The sequence below is a fragment of the Canis lupus genome, chromosome X, assembly GCF_048164855.1.
Source record: "Canis lupus baileyi chromosome X, mCanLup2.hap1, whole genome shotgun sequence".
Lineage (NCBI taxonomy): Eukaryota > Metazoa > Chordata > Mammalia > Carnivora > Canidae > Canis > Canis lupus.
In genome coordinates, this window is record NC_132876.1 from 58,484,371 (window position 1) to 58,505,772 (window position 21,402).

General features: G+C 39.3%; 1 protein-coding gene across 14 annotated transcripts in view; it reads right to left on the reverse strand.

Annotated features, from left to right (window-relative positions):
* APOOL (apolipoprotein O like) overlaps positions 1 to 20,873 on the reverse strand; it is a 245,795-nt gene extending 224,922 nt beyond the window's left edge. For 2 of the 14 annotated variants that reach the window (XM_072817929.1, XM_072817930.1), the window contains exons 1-2: positions 20,710 to 20,804; positions 20,436 to 20,552 (exon numbers count right to left, since the gene is read on the reverse strand). In XM_072817929.1, the coding sequence (XP_072674030.1) occupies positions 20,436 to 20,552; positions 20,710 to 20,724 (132 nt within the window). In that variant the 5' untranslated portion in view covers positions 20,725 to 20,804. Of the gene's footprint in view, positions 1 to 255; positions 402 to 12,820; positions 12,875 to 20,435; positions 20,553 to 20,709 lie in introns of those variants that run through there. The other 12 variants (XM_072817926.1, XM_072817936.1, XM_072817934.1 and 9 more) reach the window with 11 other exon arrangements.
* Positions 20,874 to 21,402: the final 529 nt, after the last annotated feature.

Sequence of the window (21,402 nt, forward strand, 5' to 3'; positions counted from 1 at the left end):
TAGACACTATATCATCTTCATAAAGCCATTACTCTCAGAAGCAGGAAATATAATGGGCTTTTCTAAAACACAGAAGACTTAGACAAGATGCCAAGATGGAGGAATTCATCCCAAATGAAAGAACAAGATAAGTTCAGGGCCAGAGATCTAACCAAACCAATATAAGTACCATGCCTGATGGAAATGTAAAGTAACAATCATAAGGATACTTGCTGGGGTTGAGAAGAGAATGGAAGACATCAGGGAGGACATTACCACAGAGATAAAAGAATTTTAAGAAGTCAGGAATGAAAAATGTGAGGCGCCTGAATGGCTCAGTTAGTAAAGCATCCAACTCTTGATTTCAGCTCAGGTCTTGATTTCATGGTCAAAAGTTCAAGTCCCACATTGGGCTCCATGCCCTGCATTAAAAAAAAATAAGAAGAAATTTAAAATGTTATAATTGATATTGAACAGCAGGCTGGAAAAAACAGAGGAATGAGTAAGTGATCTAGAAAACAAAATAATGGGGGGATCCCTGTGGCTCAGTGGATTAGCGCCTGCCTTTGGCCCAGGGCGTGATCCTGGAGTCCCGGGATCAAGTCCCACATCAGGCTCCCTGCATGGAGCCTGCTTCTCCCTCTGCCTGTGTCTCTGTCTCCCAGTCTCTCTGTGTCTCTCATGAATAAATAAATAAAATCTTAAAAAAAACAGAAGACGAAATAATGGAAAATAATGAGGCTGAACAAAAGAGAGAAAAAATTATGTAACATAAGAACAGACTTAGAACGTTCATAGTGTAAGAGTCCCAGAAGAAGAGAGAGAAAAAGGGGCAGAAATTTTTTTGGAGATAAGAGCTGAAAACTTCCCTAATCTGAGAAAGGAAACACATCCAGATCTAAGAGGCAGTGAGAAGTCCCATCACAATCAACAAAACCAGGCCCAGAACAAGACAGACATATTGTAATTAAATTTGCAAAATACAGGGATGAAGAAAAAAACAGCAAGATAAAAGAAGTAACTAACTTACAAGGGAAGACTCATTAAGCCAGCTGGAAATTTCTCAAAAAAATGTGGGAAGTCAGCAGTAAGTGGCATGACATATTTAAAGTGCTGAATGGGAAAAATATATAGCCAACAATACTTTATTCAGCAAAGGTATCAATCAGTCAGAATAGAAGGGGAGATAGTTTCCCAGACAAAAACTAAAGGAGTTCCTGACCACTAAACCAGCCCTGCAAGAAATATTAAAGAGGACTCTTTGAATGAAAAAATCTCCAGAAACAGTAACAAAAGAAGTAATAAAATGACACTAAATACATATCTCTCAATAATTACTCTGAATGTAAAAGGACTAAATGCTCCAAGCAAAAGACATAGGGTATAAGAATGCATTAAAAAAAAAAAAAAACACAAGACCATGGGGTGCCTGGGTGGCTCAGTCAGTTAAGTGACTGACTCTTGATTTCAGCTCAGGTTGTGAGTGTGGTGAGATTAAGCCCCAGGTCGGGCTCCACACTCTGGCAGGGAGTCTGACTGTGATTCTCTCTCTCTTTCCTTCTGGCCCTCTCCCCACTCATGCATACACCTGCACATACACTCTCTGTCTAAAATAAATCAATAAAATTTAAAAAAATATAAGACCCAAGTATACACTGTCTACAAGAGATTTATTATAAAACTAAAGACACCTGCACATTGAAATTGAGGGGAGGGAGAAACATTTATCATGCAAATGGATGCCACATGAAAGCCAGAGAACCAACACCTATATTGGAAAACTAGGCTTTAAATGAAAGACTATAACGAGAGATGAAGAAGAGCACTATATCATAATAAAGGGGACAATTCAACAAGAAGATCTGACAACTGTAAATATTTATACACACAATAAGGGAGCAACCAAATACATAAAACAATTAATAACAAACTTAAAAGAACTCAATGATAATAATAAAATAATAGTAGAGTACATTAATGCTCCACTTACATCAATGGACAGATCATCTAGGCAGAAAGTCAACAAGGAAACAACTGCTTTGAATGACACACTGGACCAGATGGACATAACAGACTATTCAGATCATTCCATCCTATAACAGCAGAATATACATTCTTTTCAGGATCACTTGGGCACTCTCCACTAAAGCACATACAAGGTCACAAATCAGTCCTCAACAAATACAAAAAAACAGATCATACCAAGCATCTTTTCTGACCACAACGCTATGGAATATGAAGCCAGTCACAAGAAAATATTTGGAAAGACTATAATGCAGGGAGGTTAAAAATCATTCTACTAAATAAAGAATGAATGGGTCAACCAGGACATTAAAAAAATACATAGAAATAAATGAAAAAGAAAACGCAACAATCCGAAACTCTCAGGCGCAGCAAAAGCAGTCTTATGAGGGAAGTATATAGCAATACATGCCAACCTTAAGAAGCAAGAAAATGGGGATCCCTGGGTGGCCCAGAGGTTTGGCACCTGCCTTAGGCCCAGGGCACGATCCTGGAGACCCGGGATCGAGTCCCATGTCGGGCTCCCGGTGCATGGGGCCTGCTTCTCCCTCTGCCTATGTCTCTGCCTCTCTCTCTCTCTGTGACTATCATAAATAAAAATAAAAAAATAAAAAATAAAAAAAGACTTTAAAAAAAAAAGAAGCAAGAAAATTTTCAAATTTGCAACCCAATCTTATTCCTAAAGGAGCTAGAAAAGGAACAAAGCCTAAAGCCAGCAAAAGGAAGGAAATAATACAGCAGAAAAAATGATATAGGAAAAAAACAATAAATAAATGCAATAAGAGCTGGTTCTTTGAAAAAAAATCAATAAAACTGTTAAACCCTTAACCAGATTTAACAGAAACAAAAGAGAAAGGATCCATTTAAATGAAATCACAAACAAGCAGGGAGAAATAACAACCACCACCACAGAAATACAAACAATTATAAGAGAATATTATGAAAAATTACATGCCAACAAACTGAATAATGTGGAAGAAATGGATAAATTCCCAGAAAGATTTAAATTACCAAAACTGAAAAAGAAACAGAAAACTTGAACAGACTGATAACCAGCCAAGAAACTGAATCAGTAGACAAAAATTTCCCAACAAATAAAAGTTCAGGGACAGGGCGCTTAGGTTGCTCAGTCAGTTAAGCATCTGACTTCCACTCAGGAAATGATTCCAGGGTCCGAGGATCAAGTCACATTGTGGTCTCTGCTCAGCAAGGAGTTGGCTTCTCCCTCTCCCTCTACCACTCCTCTTTCTTGTATGTGTTCTCTTTCTCTGTTTCTCAGAAAAATAAATAAATAAATAAATAAATAAATAAATAAATGTATGTATGTATGTATGTATGTATGTATGTATGTATGTACAGGGCCATACAGCTTCACAGGCAAATTCCACCAAACATGTAAAGTTAATACTCATTCTTCTCAAAATATTCCAGAAAATAAAAAAGGTAGGAAAACTTCCAAATTCATTCTATACGACCAGCATTACCCTCATACTAAAACAAGAGAAGGACATGCCTAAAACAGAAAACTAGAGGCCAATATCCCTGATAAATATGGATGTAAAAACTCTCAATATAATAGTAGCAAACCAAATCCAACAGTGCATTAAAAGAATCATTCACCATGATCAAGTGGGACTCATGCCTGTGTTGTAAGGGTGGTTAGAGACTCACAAATCAAGCTACACGATACACTACATCAATAAAAGAAAGTATAAGGACCATACAATCCTTTCAATAATACAGAAAAAGCATCTGATAAAGTACAACATCCATTGTGATAAAAACCCTCAACAAAGTACACTTAGAAAGAATGTACATCAACATAATAAAGGCCATATACAAAAAACCCCACAGCTAGTATGATTGATCCTTAGTAGGGAAAAACTGAGCTTTTCCTCTAAGGTCAGGAACAAGACAGGGATGTCCATTCTCATCAATGTTTTTTGTTTGTTTGTTTTAATCAGGTATTTATTGAACCGTACACAAAACAATGGAACAATACATGCCTCAAGTTCACATGGCACATTTGCCAATATAGACCATGACCTGGGCAATAAAATTCTTAATACATCGACTTATGAAAAAAAGCTTTCATCTATCTGGGTTTAGAAAATAATTTTTTTTTTTTTTTAGAAAAGAACATTCTTTTTTTTTAAATAATAAGTTTATTTTTTATTGGTGTTCAATTTGCCAACATACAGAATAACACCCAGGGCTCATCCTGTCAAGTGCCCCCCTCAGTGCCCATCACCCAATCACCCCCACACGCGCCCGCCTCCCTTTCCACCACCCCTAGTTCATTTCCCAGAGTTAGGAGTCTTTATGTTCTGTCTCCCTTTCTGATATTTCACACACTTCTTCTCCCTTCCCTTCTATTCCCTTTCACTATTATTTATATTCCCCAAATGAATGAGAACATATAATGTATGTCCTTCGATTGACTTATTTCACTCAGCATAATACCCTCCGATTCCATCCACTTTGAACCAAATGGTGGGTGGGTATTTGTCATTTCTAATGGCTGAGTAATATTCCATTGTATACATAAACCACATCTTCTTTATCCATTCATCTTTCAATGGACACCGAGGCTCCTTCCACATTTTGGCTATTGTGGAAATGGCTGCTATAAACAATGGGGTGCAGGTGTCCCGGAGTTTCACTGCATCTGTACCTTTGGGGTAAATTCCCAACAGTGCAATTGCTGGGTCCCAGGGCAGGTCTATTTGTAACTCTTTGAGGAACCTCCACACAGTTTTCCAGAGTGGCTGCACCAGTTCACATTCCCACCAACAGTGCAAGAGGGTTCCCTTTTCTCCGCATCGTCTCCAACATCTGTGGTTTCCTGCCTTGTTAAATTTCCCCATTCTCACTGGTGTGAGGTGGTATCTCATCGCGGGTTTCATTTGTATTTCCCTGATGGCAAGTGATGCGGAACATTTTCTCATGTGCGTGTTGGCCAAGTCTATGTCTTCCTCTGTGAGATTTCTGTTCATGTTTTTTGCCCATTTAATGATTGGATTGTTTGTTTCTTTGCTGCTGAGTTTCATAAGTTCTTTATAGATCTTGGACACTAGCCCTTTATCTGATATGTCATTTGCAAATATCTTCTCACATTCTGTAGGTTGTCTTTGAGTTTTGTTGACTGTATCCTTTGCTGTGCAAAAGCTTCTTATCTTGATGAAGTCCCAATAGTTCATTTTTGCTTTTCTTTCTCTTGCCTTCGTGGATGTATCTTGCAAGAAGTTACTGTGGCTGAGTTCAAAAAGGGTGTTGCCTGTGATCTCCTCTAGGATTTTTATGGAATCTTGTCTCACATTTAGATCTTTCATCCATTTTGAGTTTATCTTTGTGTATGGTGCAAGAGAGTGGTCTAGTTTCATTCTTCTGCATGTGGATGTCCAATTTTCCCAGCACCACTTATTGAAGAGACTGTCTTTCTTCCATTGGATAGTCTTTCCTCCTTTATCAAATATTAGTTGACCATAAAGTTGAGGGTCCACTTCTGGATTTTCTATTCTGTTCCATTGATCTATGTGTCTGTTTTTGTGCCAGGACCACACTCTCTTGATGACCACAGCTTTGTAGTACAACCTGAAATCTGGCATTGTGATGATCCCAGATACTATTTTCTTTTTTAAAATTCCCCTGGCTATTCAGAATCTTTTCTGATTCCACACAAATCTTAAAATAATTTGTTATAACTTTCTGAAGAAAGTCCATTGTATTTTGATAGGGATTGCATTAAACGTGTAAATTGCCCTGAGTAACATTAACATTTTCACAATATTAATTCTGTCAATCCATGAGCATGGAATATTTTTCCATCTCCTTGTGTCTTCCTCAATTTCTTTCAGAAGTGTCTATACTTTTTAGGGTATATATCCTTTACCTCTTTGGATAGGTTGATTCCTAGGTATCTTATGCTTTTGGGTGCAATTGTAAATGGGATTGACTCCTTCATTTCTCTTTCTTCAGTCTCATTGTTAGTGAATAGAAATGCCACTGACTTCTGGGCATTGATTTTGTATTCTGCCACACTGCCAAATTGCTGTATGAGTTCTAGCAATCTTGGGGTGGAGGCTTTTGGGTTTTCTATGTAGAGTATCATGTCATTGGCAAAGAGGGAGAGTTTGACTTCTTCTTTGCCAATTTGAATGCCTTTAATGTCTTTTTGTTGTCTGATTGCTGAGGCTAGGGCTTCCAGTACTACGTTGAACAGCAGTGGTGAGAGTGGACATCCCTCTCTTGTTCCTGATCTTAGGGGAAAGGCTCCTAGGGCTTCCCCATTGAGAATGATATTTGCTGTGGGCTTTTCGTAGATGGCTTTTAAGATGTCGAGGAATGTTCCCTCTATCCCAACACTCTGAAGAGTTTTGATCAGGAATGGATGCTGTATTTTGTCAAATGCTTTCTCTGCATCTAATGAGAGGATCATATGGTTCTTGGTTTTTCTCTTGCTGATATGATGAATCACATTGATTGTTTTATGAGTGTTGAACCAGCCTTGTGTCCCAGGAAAAAATCCTAATTGGTCAGGGTGAATAATTTTCTCAATGTACTGTTGGATCCTATTCGCTAGTATCTTGTTGAGAATTTTTGCATCCATGTTCATCAGGGATATTGGTCTATAATTCTCCTTTTTGGTGGTCTTTGTCTGATTTTGGAATTAAGGTGATGCTGGCCACATAGAATTAATTTGGAAGTACTCCATCTCTTTCTATCTTTCCAAACAGCTTTAGTACAATAGGTATGGTTTCTTCTTTAAACGTTTGATAGAATTCCCCTAGGAAGCCATCTGGCCCTGGACTTTTGTGTCTTGGGAGGTTTCTGATGACTGCTTCAATTTCCTCCCTGGTTATTGGCCTGTTCAGGTTTTCTGTTTCTTCCTGTTCCAGTTTTGGTAGTTTGTGACTTTCCAGAAATACATCCATTTAATCCAGATTGCGTAATTTATTGGCGTATAGCTGCTCATAATATGTTTTTAAAATCGTTTGTATTTCCTTGGTGTTGGTAGTGATCTCTCCTTTCTCATTCATGATTTTATTAAGTTGAGTCTTCTCTCTCTTCTTTTTAATAAGGCTGGCTAATGTTTGATCTATCTTAATTCTTTCAAAGAACCAACTCCTAGTTTTGTTGATCTGTTCCACAGTTCTTCTGGTCTCGATTTCATTGAGTTCTGCTCAAATTTCTATTAAATCTCTTCTTCTGCTGGGTGTAGGATCTATTTGCTGTTTTTTCTCTAGCTCTTTTAGGTGTTAGGTTAGCTTTTGTATTTGAGTTCTTTCCAGTTTTTGAATGGATACTTGTATTGTGATGTATTTCCCCCTCAGGACTGCTTTTGCTGCATCCCAAAGATTTTCAACGGTTGTATCTTCATTCTCATTAGTTTCCATGAATCTTTAATTCTTCCTTAATTTCCTGGTTGACCCTTTCATCTTTTAGCAGGATGGTCCTTAACCTCCACGTGTTTGAGGGCCTTCCAAACTTCTTGTTGTGATTTAGTTCTAATTTCAAGGCATCATGGTCTGAGAATATGCAGGGGACAATCCCAATATTTTGGTATCTGTTCAGACTTGATTTGTGACCCAGTATGTGGTTTATTCTGGAGAAAGCTCCATGTGCACTTGAGAAGAATGTGTATTCGGTTGAGTTTGGATGTAAAGTTCTGTAGATATCTGTGAAATCCATCTGGTCCAGTGTATCATTTAAGGCTCTCATTTCTTTGGTGATATTGTGCTTAGAAGACCTACTGAGGGTAGAAAGAGCTAGATTGAAGTCAGCAAGTATAAGTGTATTATTATCTAAGTATGTCTTAAGTTTGTTTATTAATTGATTGATATACTTGGCAGCTCCCACATTCGGGGCATAAATATTGTTGATTTTTCGGTCCTCTTGTTGGATAGATCCTTTAAGGATGATATAGTGTCCCTCTTCATTCTCACTACAGTCTTCGGGGTAAATTTTAGTTTATCTGATATAAGGATGGCTATCCCTGCTTTCTTTTGAGGACATTTGAATGGTAAATGGTTCTCTAACCTTTTATTTTCAGGCTGTAGGTGTCTTTCTGTCTAAAATGAGTCTCTTGCAGACAGCAAATAGATGAGTCCTGCTTTTTTATCCAGTCTGAAACCCTGTGCCTTTTGATGGGGTCATGAAGCCCGTTCACGTTCATAGTTACTATTGAAAGATATGAGTTTAGTGTCATCATGATATCTATTTAGTCCCTGTTTTTGTGGATTTTTCCACTGGACTTCTTCTTAAAGGGGAACTTTAAGGGTCTCCCTTAAAATTTCTTGCAGAGTTGGTTTGGAGGTCACATATTCTTTCAGTTCCTCCCTATCTTGGAAGCTCTTTATCTCTCCTTCCACTCCGAATGAGAGTGTTGCTGGATAAAGTATTCTTGGCTGCATGTTTTTCTCATTTAGGACCCTGATTATATCCTGCCATCCCTTTCTGGCCTGTCAGGTCTCTGTGGAGAGGTCTGCTGTTACCCTAATACTCCTCCCCATAAAAGTCAGGGATTTCTTGTCTCTTGCTGCTTTAAGGATCTTCTCTTTATCTTTGGATTTTGCAAGCTTCACTATTAAATGTCAAGGTGTTGAGCAGTTTTTATTGATTTTAGGGGGGATCTGTCTATTTCCTGGATCTGAATGCCTGTTTCCCTTTCCAGATTAGGAAAGTTTTCAGCTAGGATTTGTTCAAATACATATTCTGGACCTCTGTCCTTTTCAGCGCCTTCGGGAACCCCAATTAAATGTAGATTTTTCTTCCTCAGGCTGTAATTTATTTCCCTTAATCTATCCTCATGATCTTTTAATTGTTTGTCTCTTTTTTCCTCAGTTTCCCTCTTTGCCGTCAACTTGTCTTCTGTGTCACTCACTTGTTCTTCTACCTCGTTGTTAGGACCTCTAGTTTGGATTGTATCTCATTTAATTGATTTTTAATTTCTGCATGACTAGATCTAAATTCTGCAGTCATGAAGTCTCTTGAGTCCTTTATGCTTTTCTCGAGAGCCACCAGTAGCTTTATAATAGTGCTTCTGAATTGGCTTTCTGACATTGAATTATAATCCAAATTTTGTAACTGTGGGAGAGAGGACTGTTTTTGATTCATTCTTTTGAGGTGAGTTTTTCCTTCTAGTCATTTTGCTCAGTGCAGAGTGGCCAAAAACACGTTATATTGGGAAAATGAGAAAAAGAGAGGAGAGAAAGAAGGAAAGAAAAGAGAAAAGAAAAAAGAAAAAAGGAAGGGAAAAAAGAGAAGAAAAAGAGAAAGAAAAAGAAAGGAAAAAAGGGTGGGGGAAGCAAACAGAAATCAAAAAGAAAAAAAAAACAAGGGGGCTGTACTGTATCTTCTGATTCTATATACTTTAAGTCCCTTGACTTTCCCTTGAACTTGTCCCTCTAACTGGTCTTCTGGGGGAGGGGCCTGTTGTCCTGATTTTCAGGTGTTATCACTTGGGGGAGCTGCTCTGCTCCCTGCCTGGTGGTGCAGGGATCAGTGGGGGTTGTTTACCCCGTGAGGCCCCAGGAGGAACAACCCCAGTGGCGGTGGCCAGCTCTGGAGCCCTGGAGTCAGCTCCCACAGTAACTACGGAGCTCTCAGCCTGTAGGGACCTGGATGCTCCGGGGACGGGGCCGCTGATCTGCGCAGCTTGGGGCAGGAGCGTCCTTGCTGTTCTGGGCCCTCCTGGCCTCTGCCTGTCCCAGGTGGAGGCCGGATCCTTGGCTGTGTCCCCGGCGCCCTGTGCTCCCGGGCCTGCGCTGTTGGATTCGCGCTGTCGGCTGGGCAGCCCCCTCTCCTGCAAAGCCACAGCTGGTGCCCCTCTGAGCTGCTCCCGGAGCCGCCATCCAAGCCCCTCCGAGCTGCTCCCGGGTCAAGCAGTGCGCTGCAGCCCTTTAGGGAGCTCGGGGCACTCTCCCAGGGGCGCAGGTGTCTGTTAGTGTCCCAGGGAGCCTGAGAGCATCCCCGCCCTCCTGGGGTCTTGCTCTAACTCCCTGGGAGCCCCTTTCCGCCCGGGAAGATTCGTGAAGTTCCTGCTTCTCTAGGACGGTGCTTTCCTGTCCTGGGGGCACTGGCTGTGGCCTTACCCTGGCTCCTCGTGGGGCCCCTCCCCCTTTCATGCCTTTTGTTTATTTCTTTTTCCCCGTCTTCCTACCTTGATAGAAGCGTGAACTCTTCTCACTGTAGCATTCCAGCTGTTCTCTCTTTAAATCTCAGGCCGAATTCGTAGATTTTCAGGGTGATTTGAAAGTTATCTAGGTAATTTGGTGGGGAGAGGTGCCTTGGGGACCCTACTCTTCCGCCATCTTGCCCCTCCCTCTCATCACTGTTTTTTAATATGGTACCAGCCACAGCAATCAGACAACGAAAAGAAATAAAAGCATCCAAATCAGCAAGAAAGAAGTCAAATTTTCACTATTTGCATATGACGTGATACTCTATACAGAAAACCTTAAAAACCAAAAAACTACTAGAACTGATACGTGAATTCAGTAAAGTCATAGGATACAAAATCAATGTAAAGAAATCCACTGCATTTTATACAATAGTGAAGCAGCAGAAAGAAAAATCAAGGAATCAATCCCATTTACAATTTCACCAAAACCCATAAAATACCTAGGAATAGAAAAGCCTGGTTGGCTCAGTGGCTGAGCATCTGCCTTCGGCTCAGGGCATCATCACAGAGTCCTGGGATCGAGTCCCACATCAGGCTCCCCTCGAGGAGCCTGCTTCTCCCTCTGCCTATGCCTCTGCCTCTCTTTCTGTATCTCTCATGAATAAATAAATAAAATCTTTTTTTAAAAAAATACGTAGGAATAACTTTAACCAAAGAGGTGAAAGACCTGTACTCTGAAAACTATACAACATGCATGAAAGAAATCCAACAGAAAACAAAGTAATGGAAAGACATTCCATGCTCATGGACTGAAAGAACAAATATTGTTAAAACGTCTATACTACCCAAAGCAGTCTACACATTTAATGAAATCCCTTATCAAAATACCATTGGCATTTTTCATAGAGCTAGAACAAACTATCCTAAGGTTTGTATGGACTAGAAAAGACCCCAAATAGCCAAAGCAAACCTTGAAAAGGGAAAGCAAAGCTGGACACATCACAATTCCAGACTTCATGTTACATTACAAAGCTGTAGTGATCAAAACAGTTGGCTACTGATATAAAAATAGACACATAGGTCAAGGGAACATAATAGAAAACTGAGAAAGGAACCCACAACTATATGGTCAATTAATCTTTGACAAAGCGAGAAAGAATATCCAATGGGAGAAACATAGTCTCTTCAACAAATGGTGTTGGGAAAACTGGACAGCAACATGCAAAAGAATGAAACTGGACCATTTTCTTACACCATACACAACAATAAATTCAAAATGGATGAAAGGCCTAAATGTGAAACAGGAAACCATCAAAATCCTAGGGGAGAACATAAGCCATAGTAACCTCTTTGACATCAATTTTAGCAACTTCTTACTAGACACATCATCTCCCAAGGTAAGGGAAAACAAAAGCAAAAACCACTATTGGGACTTTATCAGGATCAAAAGCTTCTGCATGTAAAGAAATAACAAAACTAAAAGGCCACCTATGGAATGGGAGAAGATATTTGCAAATGACATATATAATAAAGGGTTAGCACCCAAAATACATAACGTACTTATAAAACTCAACTCTCAAGGGGATCCCTGGGTGGCTCAGCGGTTTGGCACCTGCCTTCGGTGCAGGCAGTCCGAGAAAGACAAATACCATATGATTTCACTCATATGTAGATTTTAAGAAACAAAACAAAGAGCATAAGGAAAAAAAGAGAAATGCAAACCAAGAAACAAACTCAACCATAGAGAACGAACTCATGGTTATCAGAGGAGATGTAGGTAGGGGGATAGGTTAAATAGATGATGATTAAGGATTGCAGTTGTTTTGATGAGCACTGGGTCTTGTTTGGAAGTAATGAATCACTCTTGCACACCTGAAACTAATATTATACTGTATGTTAACTAACTGTAATTTAAATACAAACTTGAAAAGACAAAAAATAAAGTACTTGTGGAAAAATTATAGGTGTAAAACACCAACCAACTACAAAGTCTTTAGCATCTCAATATTTGAAGGTTTGATACTCTACTGTGCCTTAATTCATAGAAGATCAATGAAAATGGTACTCTCATTCCTACTCTACTAGATGTTTACCTCCTTCAACTAGGGTTATTCTTTTTTTAAAGATTTATTATTTGAAAGACAGAGTGTGTGAGCATGCAGGGGGAAGGGGCAAAGGGAGGGGGAGAAGAGAATCTCCAGAAGACTCCCCCACTGTGCACAGAGCCTGATGCAGGGCTCAATACCACAACCTTGGGATCATGACCTGAGCCAAAATCAAGAGTCAGATGCTTAACCCACAGAGCCACCCAGGTGCCTTCTCTAAGGTTTTTCTTAAAGAAACTTCTCATAAGTCATAAAAACTATTTTATGTTTCACAGGACAATTTTTGACTAAACAATCTCTGCAATAATCTCTCCATTCAAATTTTCTAGTTTATTGGCTTAGGGTTTGAACAATGAAAAAAGAACATTTTACATATAAAGGGTATGGTAAGCAAAAAAGCACATTACATTTTTTTACTTTTTAAAGATTATTTATCATTGAAAGTATCATGAATAAGCATCAAGGGTCTGGAAGAATCAAAATAAGTCTAAGAAGAAAGAAGGCTGTATATAAATATGCATTTCAATAAAAAGTTGATAATGTTAGCAACAACAATTTTCTATTCTACTTGCTTGAGGCTACTGATACTCACAGGAAACAGGTTATCAGTCCACTGGCCTGAACAAGGTGCAACTTAAATTGGGATCTAAAGGTCAGAACAAATAATGGCATTACACTAAGTGCTGGGATTATATCCTTTTAAACACTGAGAATAACAAGAGCTAGAAATTAGTGGATATTTGCTATAACCCATGCCCAGTGTTGTGCAGATAATATACCATACTTTTAGTATTTCCTAGTATAAAACCCTAGGGAATAAGTACTATTCTTATCCTAAGGATTAAGATAAGAAAACTGAGGTTTCCACAGGTTAAGTGATTTGCCCAAAGTCATACAGCTAGTTTATGGTATAGCAGGGGAGATCTGCATATGATTGTTCATAATAGCATTATTTGTAGTAGAAAAAAGTAACCACATTCCATTAAAAGAATGAAAAAATATATTCATATAACAGAGTACTATGCACAGTGAAAATAAACGAACTATAGCTACACATATGAACATGTATACATAACAAAAAATGCTAACTGATAAAAATAGGTTGCAGAATAGATGCCGCATAAATAAAATTTACATAAAGCTTAAAAGCAAACAAAACAACAGTGTATAAAGTTTAGGAATACATGCATATACAGTAAAAGTCTAAAAACATGCATAGTAATATTTAATACAAGTCAGGAAAATGGCTATGGGGGGTTTACGAAGGGAAATGCAACCAGAGTTGGAGGGGTACACAGGAAGTTTCACCTACATTTACAGTGTTCATTAATGCCTTTTTGATATCTATAATATTTATCTATTTATCCATAATAAATAAACATAATATTTATTTAAAATTTTTAAAATCATAAATCATTTTGGATTTATTTCAGTGGTTCTCTGCAACCTTCAAAATAAAATTCCAACACATCCTAGCATCCAAACACTCCACCATCTTGCTGTTTTTATTCTTATGAAACCAATTTCCCAATTTAATTACAAGATGTTAATAAGTTAGCTTTTAATAGCAATTCCAAAAATATTCTACCATATTTCATATTCTACCATACTTACTTCTGGAAAGTATTCAAAAGTAAATTTATACCAGACAGATTATGAACCTCCAAAGGATATCCATCCATTGCCTTGGCCTTTCTAAAAAGCTTCAGAGCATCTGACAATTATAGTGTTGCCTTCTATGATTCTTAACATAGGCTGCTATGCTTTGAACTACAGGACTAATGCCCTGGCCAAAACTGACTAGACTAGGGATTGGCAGTTGAGCCAAAGGCAGCCAACTAGATGCTGTCTTATAAAAGGAGGCCTTATGTGCAATTTCTGCCCAAGAGGGGTACTTTGTAGTGGTTATTGACCAGCCAACCTAATGAGATCCTTTCTCTAGGAAAGCCTGGATATAAAACATGTAGAGTTAGAAGAAACACAATAGTCCAGTCACGAGATAGGTAACTACCAGAGTTGCTATGATATTCTGAATGGTCTTTCTTGAGGTCTGCTGAGCCGGTGAGACACTTTCCCAAGGCCTTCTTCCTAAAACTATGTATCCTTTCATTAAAACACTACTTAAGATAATTTGAACATGCCTCTGTTTTCCTTAACCTTAGGATACATGACAAGCAATATTTTGTTTCCATATTCAATGAGGTTCACAAAACACCTTACTGCCATCTGAGGGGATGGCGTTAGGGGAATAGTTAGTCATATGGGTATGGGAGGAAGCAATGCACCCATCATTTTCACTTTATGACATAAAACAATATCCTGTAATTATAATCATAGGCGGAGCGTGATTAAACAGGCTAAGGGTTTCAAAGCGCAACTTTCAAAGTTGCACCAAAAATAAAGATGTTCAACAATGCTGAGTGGAAACAGTAACACTGATTTTGCTATCTAACAAATTTCACTTTGTTAGGTTCCAAATATTTTCTGGTATAACTCACATGAAGCAAGGAAAGGAAAGAGATAAAAGGAAAGGAAAGAGACAAGGACTAAAGTTGACACAAAGGAATATACAGCTTGTATTATCAAGGATTTTGAAAACTTAAGTACTATGATGTCCACGTTCCTTCCCATATCCATCATCCCCAGCCTAAACCCCAAAATATAATTCTAGTCATGTATTATTTCCTATATTCTAATTTCTTACAGTGCTCTGTATTTTCTCTCTACTGACCAAACTTCCTGCTACTCCCCAAAACTCCAAAAGCCCTTGCATTGTGTCTAGCCTCCCCTCTCCTTGCCTGAAATGAAACATTACTATCCCCTGAGGTCTCTACTTCCTTTATAATCCTCAAGAGGAAGCCATTCAAAGTGTCTCAGGAAAAGGAGGTAGTTTGTCTTCTTCCTGACAACCAATGCTACTTCTAATTAAGCCATTACTTCTTCATCCTTAGGTAAAAATCTCTGTTCTTGTTAGTGAGGAAGTAGAACAACTAGAACTCTCATGAATGGAATGCAAATTAGTATATCCACTTTGAAAAACTCCTTGACACTATCTACCAAAGCTGTATGCTCTATGACCTAGCAATCTCACTCCTAGGTATATACTCAATAGAAATGTACATTTACATGCACCAAAAAGACATATAGAAAAATGTTCATGAGATCATTATTTGTGTAATAATAGCTCAAAACTGAAAATAATTAAAATGTTCACCAAGAGTAGAATAATGGGGATGCCTGGGTACCTCAGTTGGTTAAGCATCTGCTTTCACCTCAGGTCATGATTTCAGGGTCCTGGGATCGAGCTCCACATCAGGTTCCCTGCTCAGTGGAGAGTCTGCTTCTCCCTCTCCCTCTGCCCCTCCACCTCCCTGCTTGTGCTCTCTCTCTCTCTCTCCCTCTCTCTCTCTCAAATAAATAAATCTTAAAAAAAGAGTATAATGGATAAATCATGATACATTCACCTTCTTAAATATCATATAGTAATAAAAATGAATTAGTGTTATATTCATAATGGATGAATCTCAGAAACATAATATTGAGTGAAAGATACCAGACAAATACTGCATCATTCCATTTATATAAAATTCAAAAATAGACAAAAATAATCCATGGTAGAGGATAATGATGTAGTTGAACAGAAGGAAAGGCTTCTGAGCTGTTGGTAATGCTTCTTGTTTATTTGGGTTCTGATTGAATAAACACGATCATTTTTATTAGAATTTAGCAAGCTGCTTATGATTTGTGTACTTCACTGGACATATATTTCAGTAAAAAAAGTTTACATAAAAGAAATAAAAGTAACTCTGCTACTTTGAAGTTTATACCATCCATCTATTCATTCTTAACACTATTATCTACCTGCCTGTCACTACATCACATCAAAGAGTTAGAATCCTGGTTAGCAGTCTTCTCTACTCTAAATCCTTCTTTAACTAAGAATGGCTTCAATGTGGATGTGGACAAACCATCCCAAAGCCTCCCCTCACTCTTTGACCTTACCCCTGTAGACCATTTCACTCCACTGTGGCTACTCACTCCATGAGTATACCCTGAATTTACCATTACCCAGAACTTGCTAATAGCTAAAATCATACACTCATCAAGCTTTTCTTTGACTACAACCTCCTATTGCAGCTTTGATTTCCTCTCTGCTCTACTACTGTTCTTTGAGCTAGTAAAACTACTTACATTTGAAAATTTTGGGTAAGAGTAAAATGATATGCATCAACAGCTTGATACAGTGTTGGACACACAGGAAGTGCTCAAAACATGGTAGCCATATTTTGTTGTTTTTCTTTTTTTAAAAGATCTTATTTATTTATTTGAGACAGAGGGAGAATGACCAGGAGGAGGAGGGGTAATGGGAGAGGGAGAAGCAAACTCCCCACTAAGCAGGGAGCCCAATGCAGGGCTCAATCCAGGACCCTGAGATCATGACCTGAGCCAAAGGTAGATGCTTAAATGACTGAGTCACCCAGGTGCTCCCATATTTTGATATTAAGTATTTTATTAAAAACAACTTTTATTTCAAGACTCACATTTTCCTCAAATTCACTCAACCTCTAGCGTTAAAGAAACTTGGCTTTTGTCTGACACTAATACATTCTTCCCAATCCTTTTTTTTAAGATTTGTTTATTTGAGAGAGAGAGGCCTGAGAGGGGCAGAGAGAGGAGAGAAACTTTAGCAGACTTCTGCACTCAGCACAGAGCCCAACACAGGGCTCTGTCCCACAAACCTGAGATAGTATCTATATGGAAACCAAGAGTTAGAGGCTTAACTGACTATGCTACCCAGGTTCCTCTCCCAATCCTTTTAAATGAAGGCCAGTCCTCAAGCCATTCTCTCTTATTCAAGAAGTCAGGAGGAGAAATCAATATAGTCCTTATTCCTTGAGAGTAATTCCACATCAGTTTTTCACTATCATATCTGCTCAACAAGTTCTATCTCAAGATTTATGTAATCTTCGTTAGTTATCTGCCAACTTTCAGGGTTCCTCTCTATCTTACCCTTTTTTTATTAAACTCTAGGGCTTCAAAATTAACACTGATCACCCTTTTGGGACCTTGGCCTCACAAATGCTTCCACAAAGTTAAGCCCCATAATCGGGACTGAGATCACATAATTTCAGATCTGACTCTACTCTTTACTACTGTGTGACTGCGGGCAAGTTATGAAACCTTTCTAAGCTTCAGTTTCCTTACCTGTAAAATGATGATAACTGTATCTATTCATAGGGCCACTGTGAAGCATTAGAAAATTCATGTAAAATGATCAGCAAAATGCCCAAACCAGTAAATGCTTAGTAACTTAATAGCTGTGATAACTATTATTATCTTTCCTCTATATTAATTTTTGGCACATTTCCCCTTGTCACCAAACCAGCTCAGGCTTCCTGACTGTTTCCAGTTTTATCAAGATATAATTGACAGTCTCCTGACTTTTTTATTTTTATTTTTTAAAGATTTTATTTATTCATGAGAGACAAAGAGAGAGAGAGGCAGAGACATAGGCAGAGGGAGAAGCAGGCTTCCTGCAGGGAACCTGATGTGGGACTTGATCCCAGGACCCTGGGATCCCACTCTGAGCCAAAGGCAGATGCTCAAGCACCGAGCCACCTGTCATTCCTCTCCTGACCTTTTTATTTTTTTTTAATTTTTTTTATTTATTTATGATAGTCACACAGCAAGAGAGAGAGAGAGAGGCAGAGACACAGGCAGAGGGAGAAGCAGGCTCCATGCACCGGGAGCCTGACGTGGGATTCGATCCCGGGTCTCCAGCATCGCGCCCTGGGCCAAAGGCAGGCGCCAAACTGCTGGGCCACCCAGGGATCCCTCTCCTGACCTTTTTAAATGAAAATACACCTTTTCTGGAATTTGTTACCTGTATCCCAAGATTTATTTCCTTCCTTTCACCACAACACTTTTCCAAAGAGTAATATACCCTTCCTCTCAGAAGCAAGGAGTGGTGGAAGGATCATGGACCTTGGAGCTAAATACACCTGTATTTGAACCTTTAGCAGTTATGACCTGGAGCAAGCACTTTTTTCTAAGCCTGCTTTATCATATATAAAGTGAGGATAATACCCCATTTCTTAGGGTCATCAAAAGGATTAAAATGAAATAATATATGTAGAGCAGCTGGCCAAAGTAAGTGCTAAATTATGGCCAGTTTCCCTTATCCTTTCCTTAACCTCTTACAATCTAGATTCTCCCTCTACTACTTTATTTATACTAGTTTATCTCACTTCAGCTCTTATTAGGATTATGATTTGGGGCAATTTACTTCTCTCAACCTTAGTTTTTCATTTGTAAAACAGTGATCATAGTAACTACAAAATAAAGCTATCTTGAGATTAAAGTGAAATAACAGAGGTAGATAGAGTATTTTAGCATGGTGCCTGATCTCATAGGAAGCAATTAATAAATGGTAGTTTCCAGTGACTTATTATTGGCCAAACTGTTCAACTCTTTCCTCTAGGCTTCAGTGACAACACACTATTCTGGTTTGCTTTTTACCAATGACTACTCCTTCTGTCTCTGTACCTCCTCCACGAAGTCTTTATTCTCCTTAACCAGGTTTGAGTTCTCTCTTTTGAACCCTTAGATCACTTTGTACTTCTCTTGAGGCAAGGCACTTTTTTTTTTCTGAATCAGAGCACACTATCCCATTGCCTGGCATTTATTCCTATAGCTTTTTTTTTAAATTTTTATTTATTTATGATAGTTACAGAGAGAGAGAGAGGCAGAGACACAGTCAGAGGGAGAAGCAGGCTCCATGCACCGGGAGCCCGATGTGGGATTCGATCCCGTGTCTCCAGGATCGCGCCCTGGGCCAAAGGCAGGCGCCAAACCGCTGCGCCACCCAGGGATCCCTATTCCTATAGCTTTTATTGAGTACCTAACGTAAGTCATACCTGTGTTAGGGATACAAAAATTAATGTCTTAATTATTGTCCTCAAGCAGCTTATAGGAAGGTAGAACTGGTAAGTAAATAGTCTATTATTTAAAGTGTGATAAGTGGGGGATCCCTGGGTGGCGCAGCGGTTTAGCGCCTGCCTTTGGCCCAGGGCGCGATCCTGGAGACCCGGGATCGAATCCCACGTCGGACTCCCTGCATGGAGCCTGCTGCTCCCTCTGCCTGTGTCTCTGCCTCTCTCTCTCTCTCTCTCTCTCTCTCTGTGACTATCATGAATAAATAAATAAAATCTTAAAAAAATTAAAAAAAATAAAGTGTGATAAGTGCTAAGATAATAAAAGTATGCCCAGTGTCCTCTGGAAGCACAAGAAAAGGAGTTATTTAAATTAAACTGGGGAAGTCGGGAACACTACCTCGGAAAATGCATTTTGTGCTTAGTGTATGAGGAGGCAGTAAACAAGTAGCTGTTAAATGAATGAATGGACTACAAGTAGGAACTAGATGAGGATGTTTCCCATCAAGTCCAGAGATCTAGCGGGGGAAAGGCTTGGAGTGCAGATGTTAAAAGATTTCCTGAGAGACAACAGATGAAGCTGAAAAGCCAAGGCAAGGATGGGTGTTCCAGACATAGGAGTCTGACCTGACTCCAGAGAACAGATGAAGGAGTGCCAATAAAGGTTTTTAAGTGGGAAAGGGGTATAATTAGATTTGCATTGTAGAATAAGTACTCTGGCAGTTCAGGGAAAATGGATTCCTTGAGAGCTAGGCTAGAGACGGGAGTCCAGTTAGAAGGCTGTAGTGATAATTCAGATAAATTATGAGTACCAGAAATGCTGAAATGGAGAATTGTCAATCAAGATGGACACTGAGTCACCTTAAACTTTGGCTGAATTATTCGTATTTGTATCTTCTACAAGCAGTACATTTTACACGTAAAACCGGCTACAAATATCCACCTGTAGATATTTGTCAACTACTATTACTGAAACCTATTTAAGGAACCGCAGCTAGCAGCCAGCTGAGTCACTTCCGGTACAAAGATTCCTAAGTATAGGCACTTTTTCCCAGTACAGAACTCAAAAGGAACTCAAGTTTATTATTCAAGCCCGGAAAGGAACAACAATAAATACAAACACCGCGCACTGCAGAGACTTTGTGACATCTCCATCCTAGTCTATTTCACCCCCAAATGTTTGAACGAAGACTTTCCAAGGGCCAGGAGATTCCACCCTGTGTGCCCAATCGAATGCCCGGGATTCTTTTCTCTTTGTTTCAGTTCAATACCTACAAGTCTGCCGCTGCTTGTCTCCAGGCCAGCCTTTTTTGCCCAGCCTTTTCCCAGTACCACCGTGCCGCTGTATAAACAGTTAACTGCAGAAGACTGAGGAGGGAGTACTGTCCCAGGCTAGGGAAATCCAAGGGGGAGAGGTAAGTGTTTTGAGGCTTCAACCGTTTCTGATTCCCTGACCTTGCCGATTCTTTCACAACCCCATTTCCACCCCGCCTCTTGCTCTCTCCACCGAGGAACCAGGGCAGGTTATCCGGGTTTTGTTTCAACTTACCCTAACAGCCGCCATCTCCGTGACTTTCTGCGTCTAGATTTTCATATGGTGGGCAGAGAAGGACAAAACTGTTCAACTCGGCTCACCTCTGGAGCCCCGCCTGGTTACGTCCCTGGTCCGCTGGCTCCGCCCTTTCTCCACCCTCCCAGTGCGTCTTTGAGAAGCTGCCACAGTTGGCCGGCTGTCTATCGGTAAAACCGTTCATCCACGTGACTGTTCCAATCCTCGATAAAGCCTTTCAGAATACCCTGCGTAATCCAGTTGAAAGCTATTTTGCTGGGTGCAGAGGTTTGCACTATTTTCGTTGTTTCATACCTATGTGATTTGTCTAGATAAGGATCTAAAATCCAGGTCCAGCTGCAGTAATGAAGAACTATGTAGTCAGCTCCAGGCAAATTGAACAAAACTTTCTTAAATGTTTAAAGAGAAAGGAAAAGAGTTTTATTCAAGCCCAAGTTAAAACAGTTGCCTGAAAAAAAAATAAAAAATAAAATAAAACAGTTGCCTGGAAATACAACCTTCACAAAAAAGAGAGTGCTCCCGGGAAGGAACATTTAGTGGAGGGTTATATATGTTCTTTTCATAGAAAGTTACAGATCATCTTGAGGAAGGACATTCTGGAAGGTTAAAGACTTTATCTTATGTTTTTAATATGTGCAAGGCTGTATGACTTTAATCTTATGGGAACCAGGG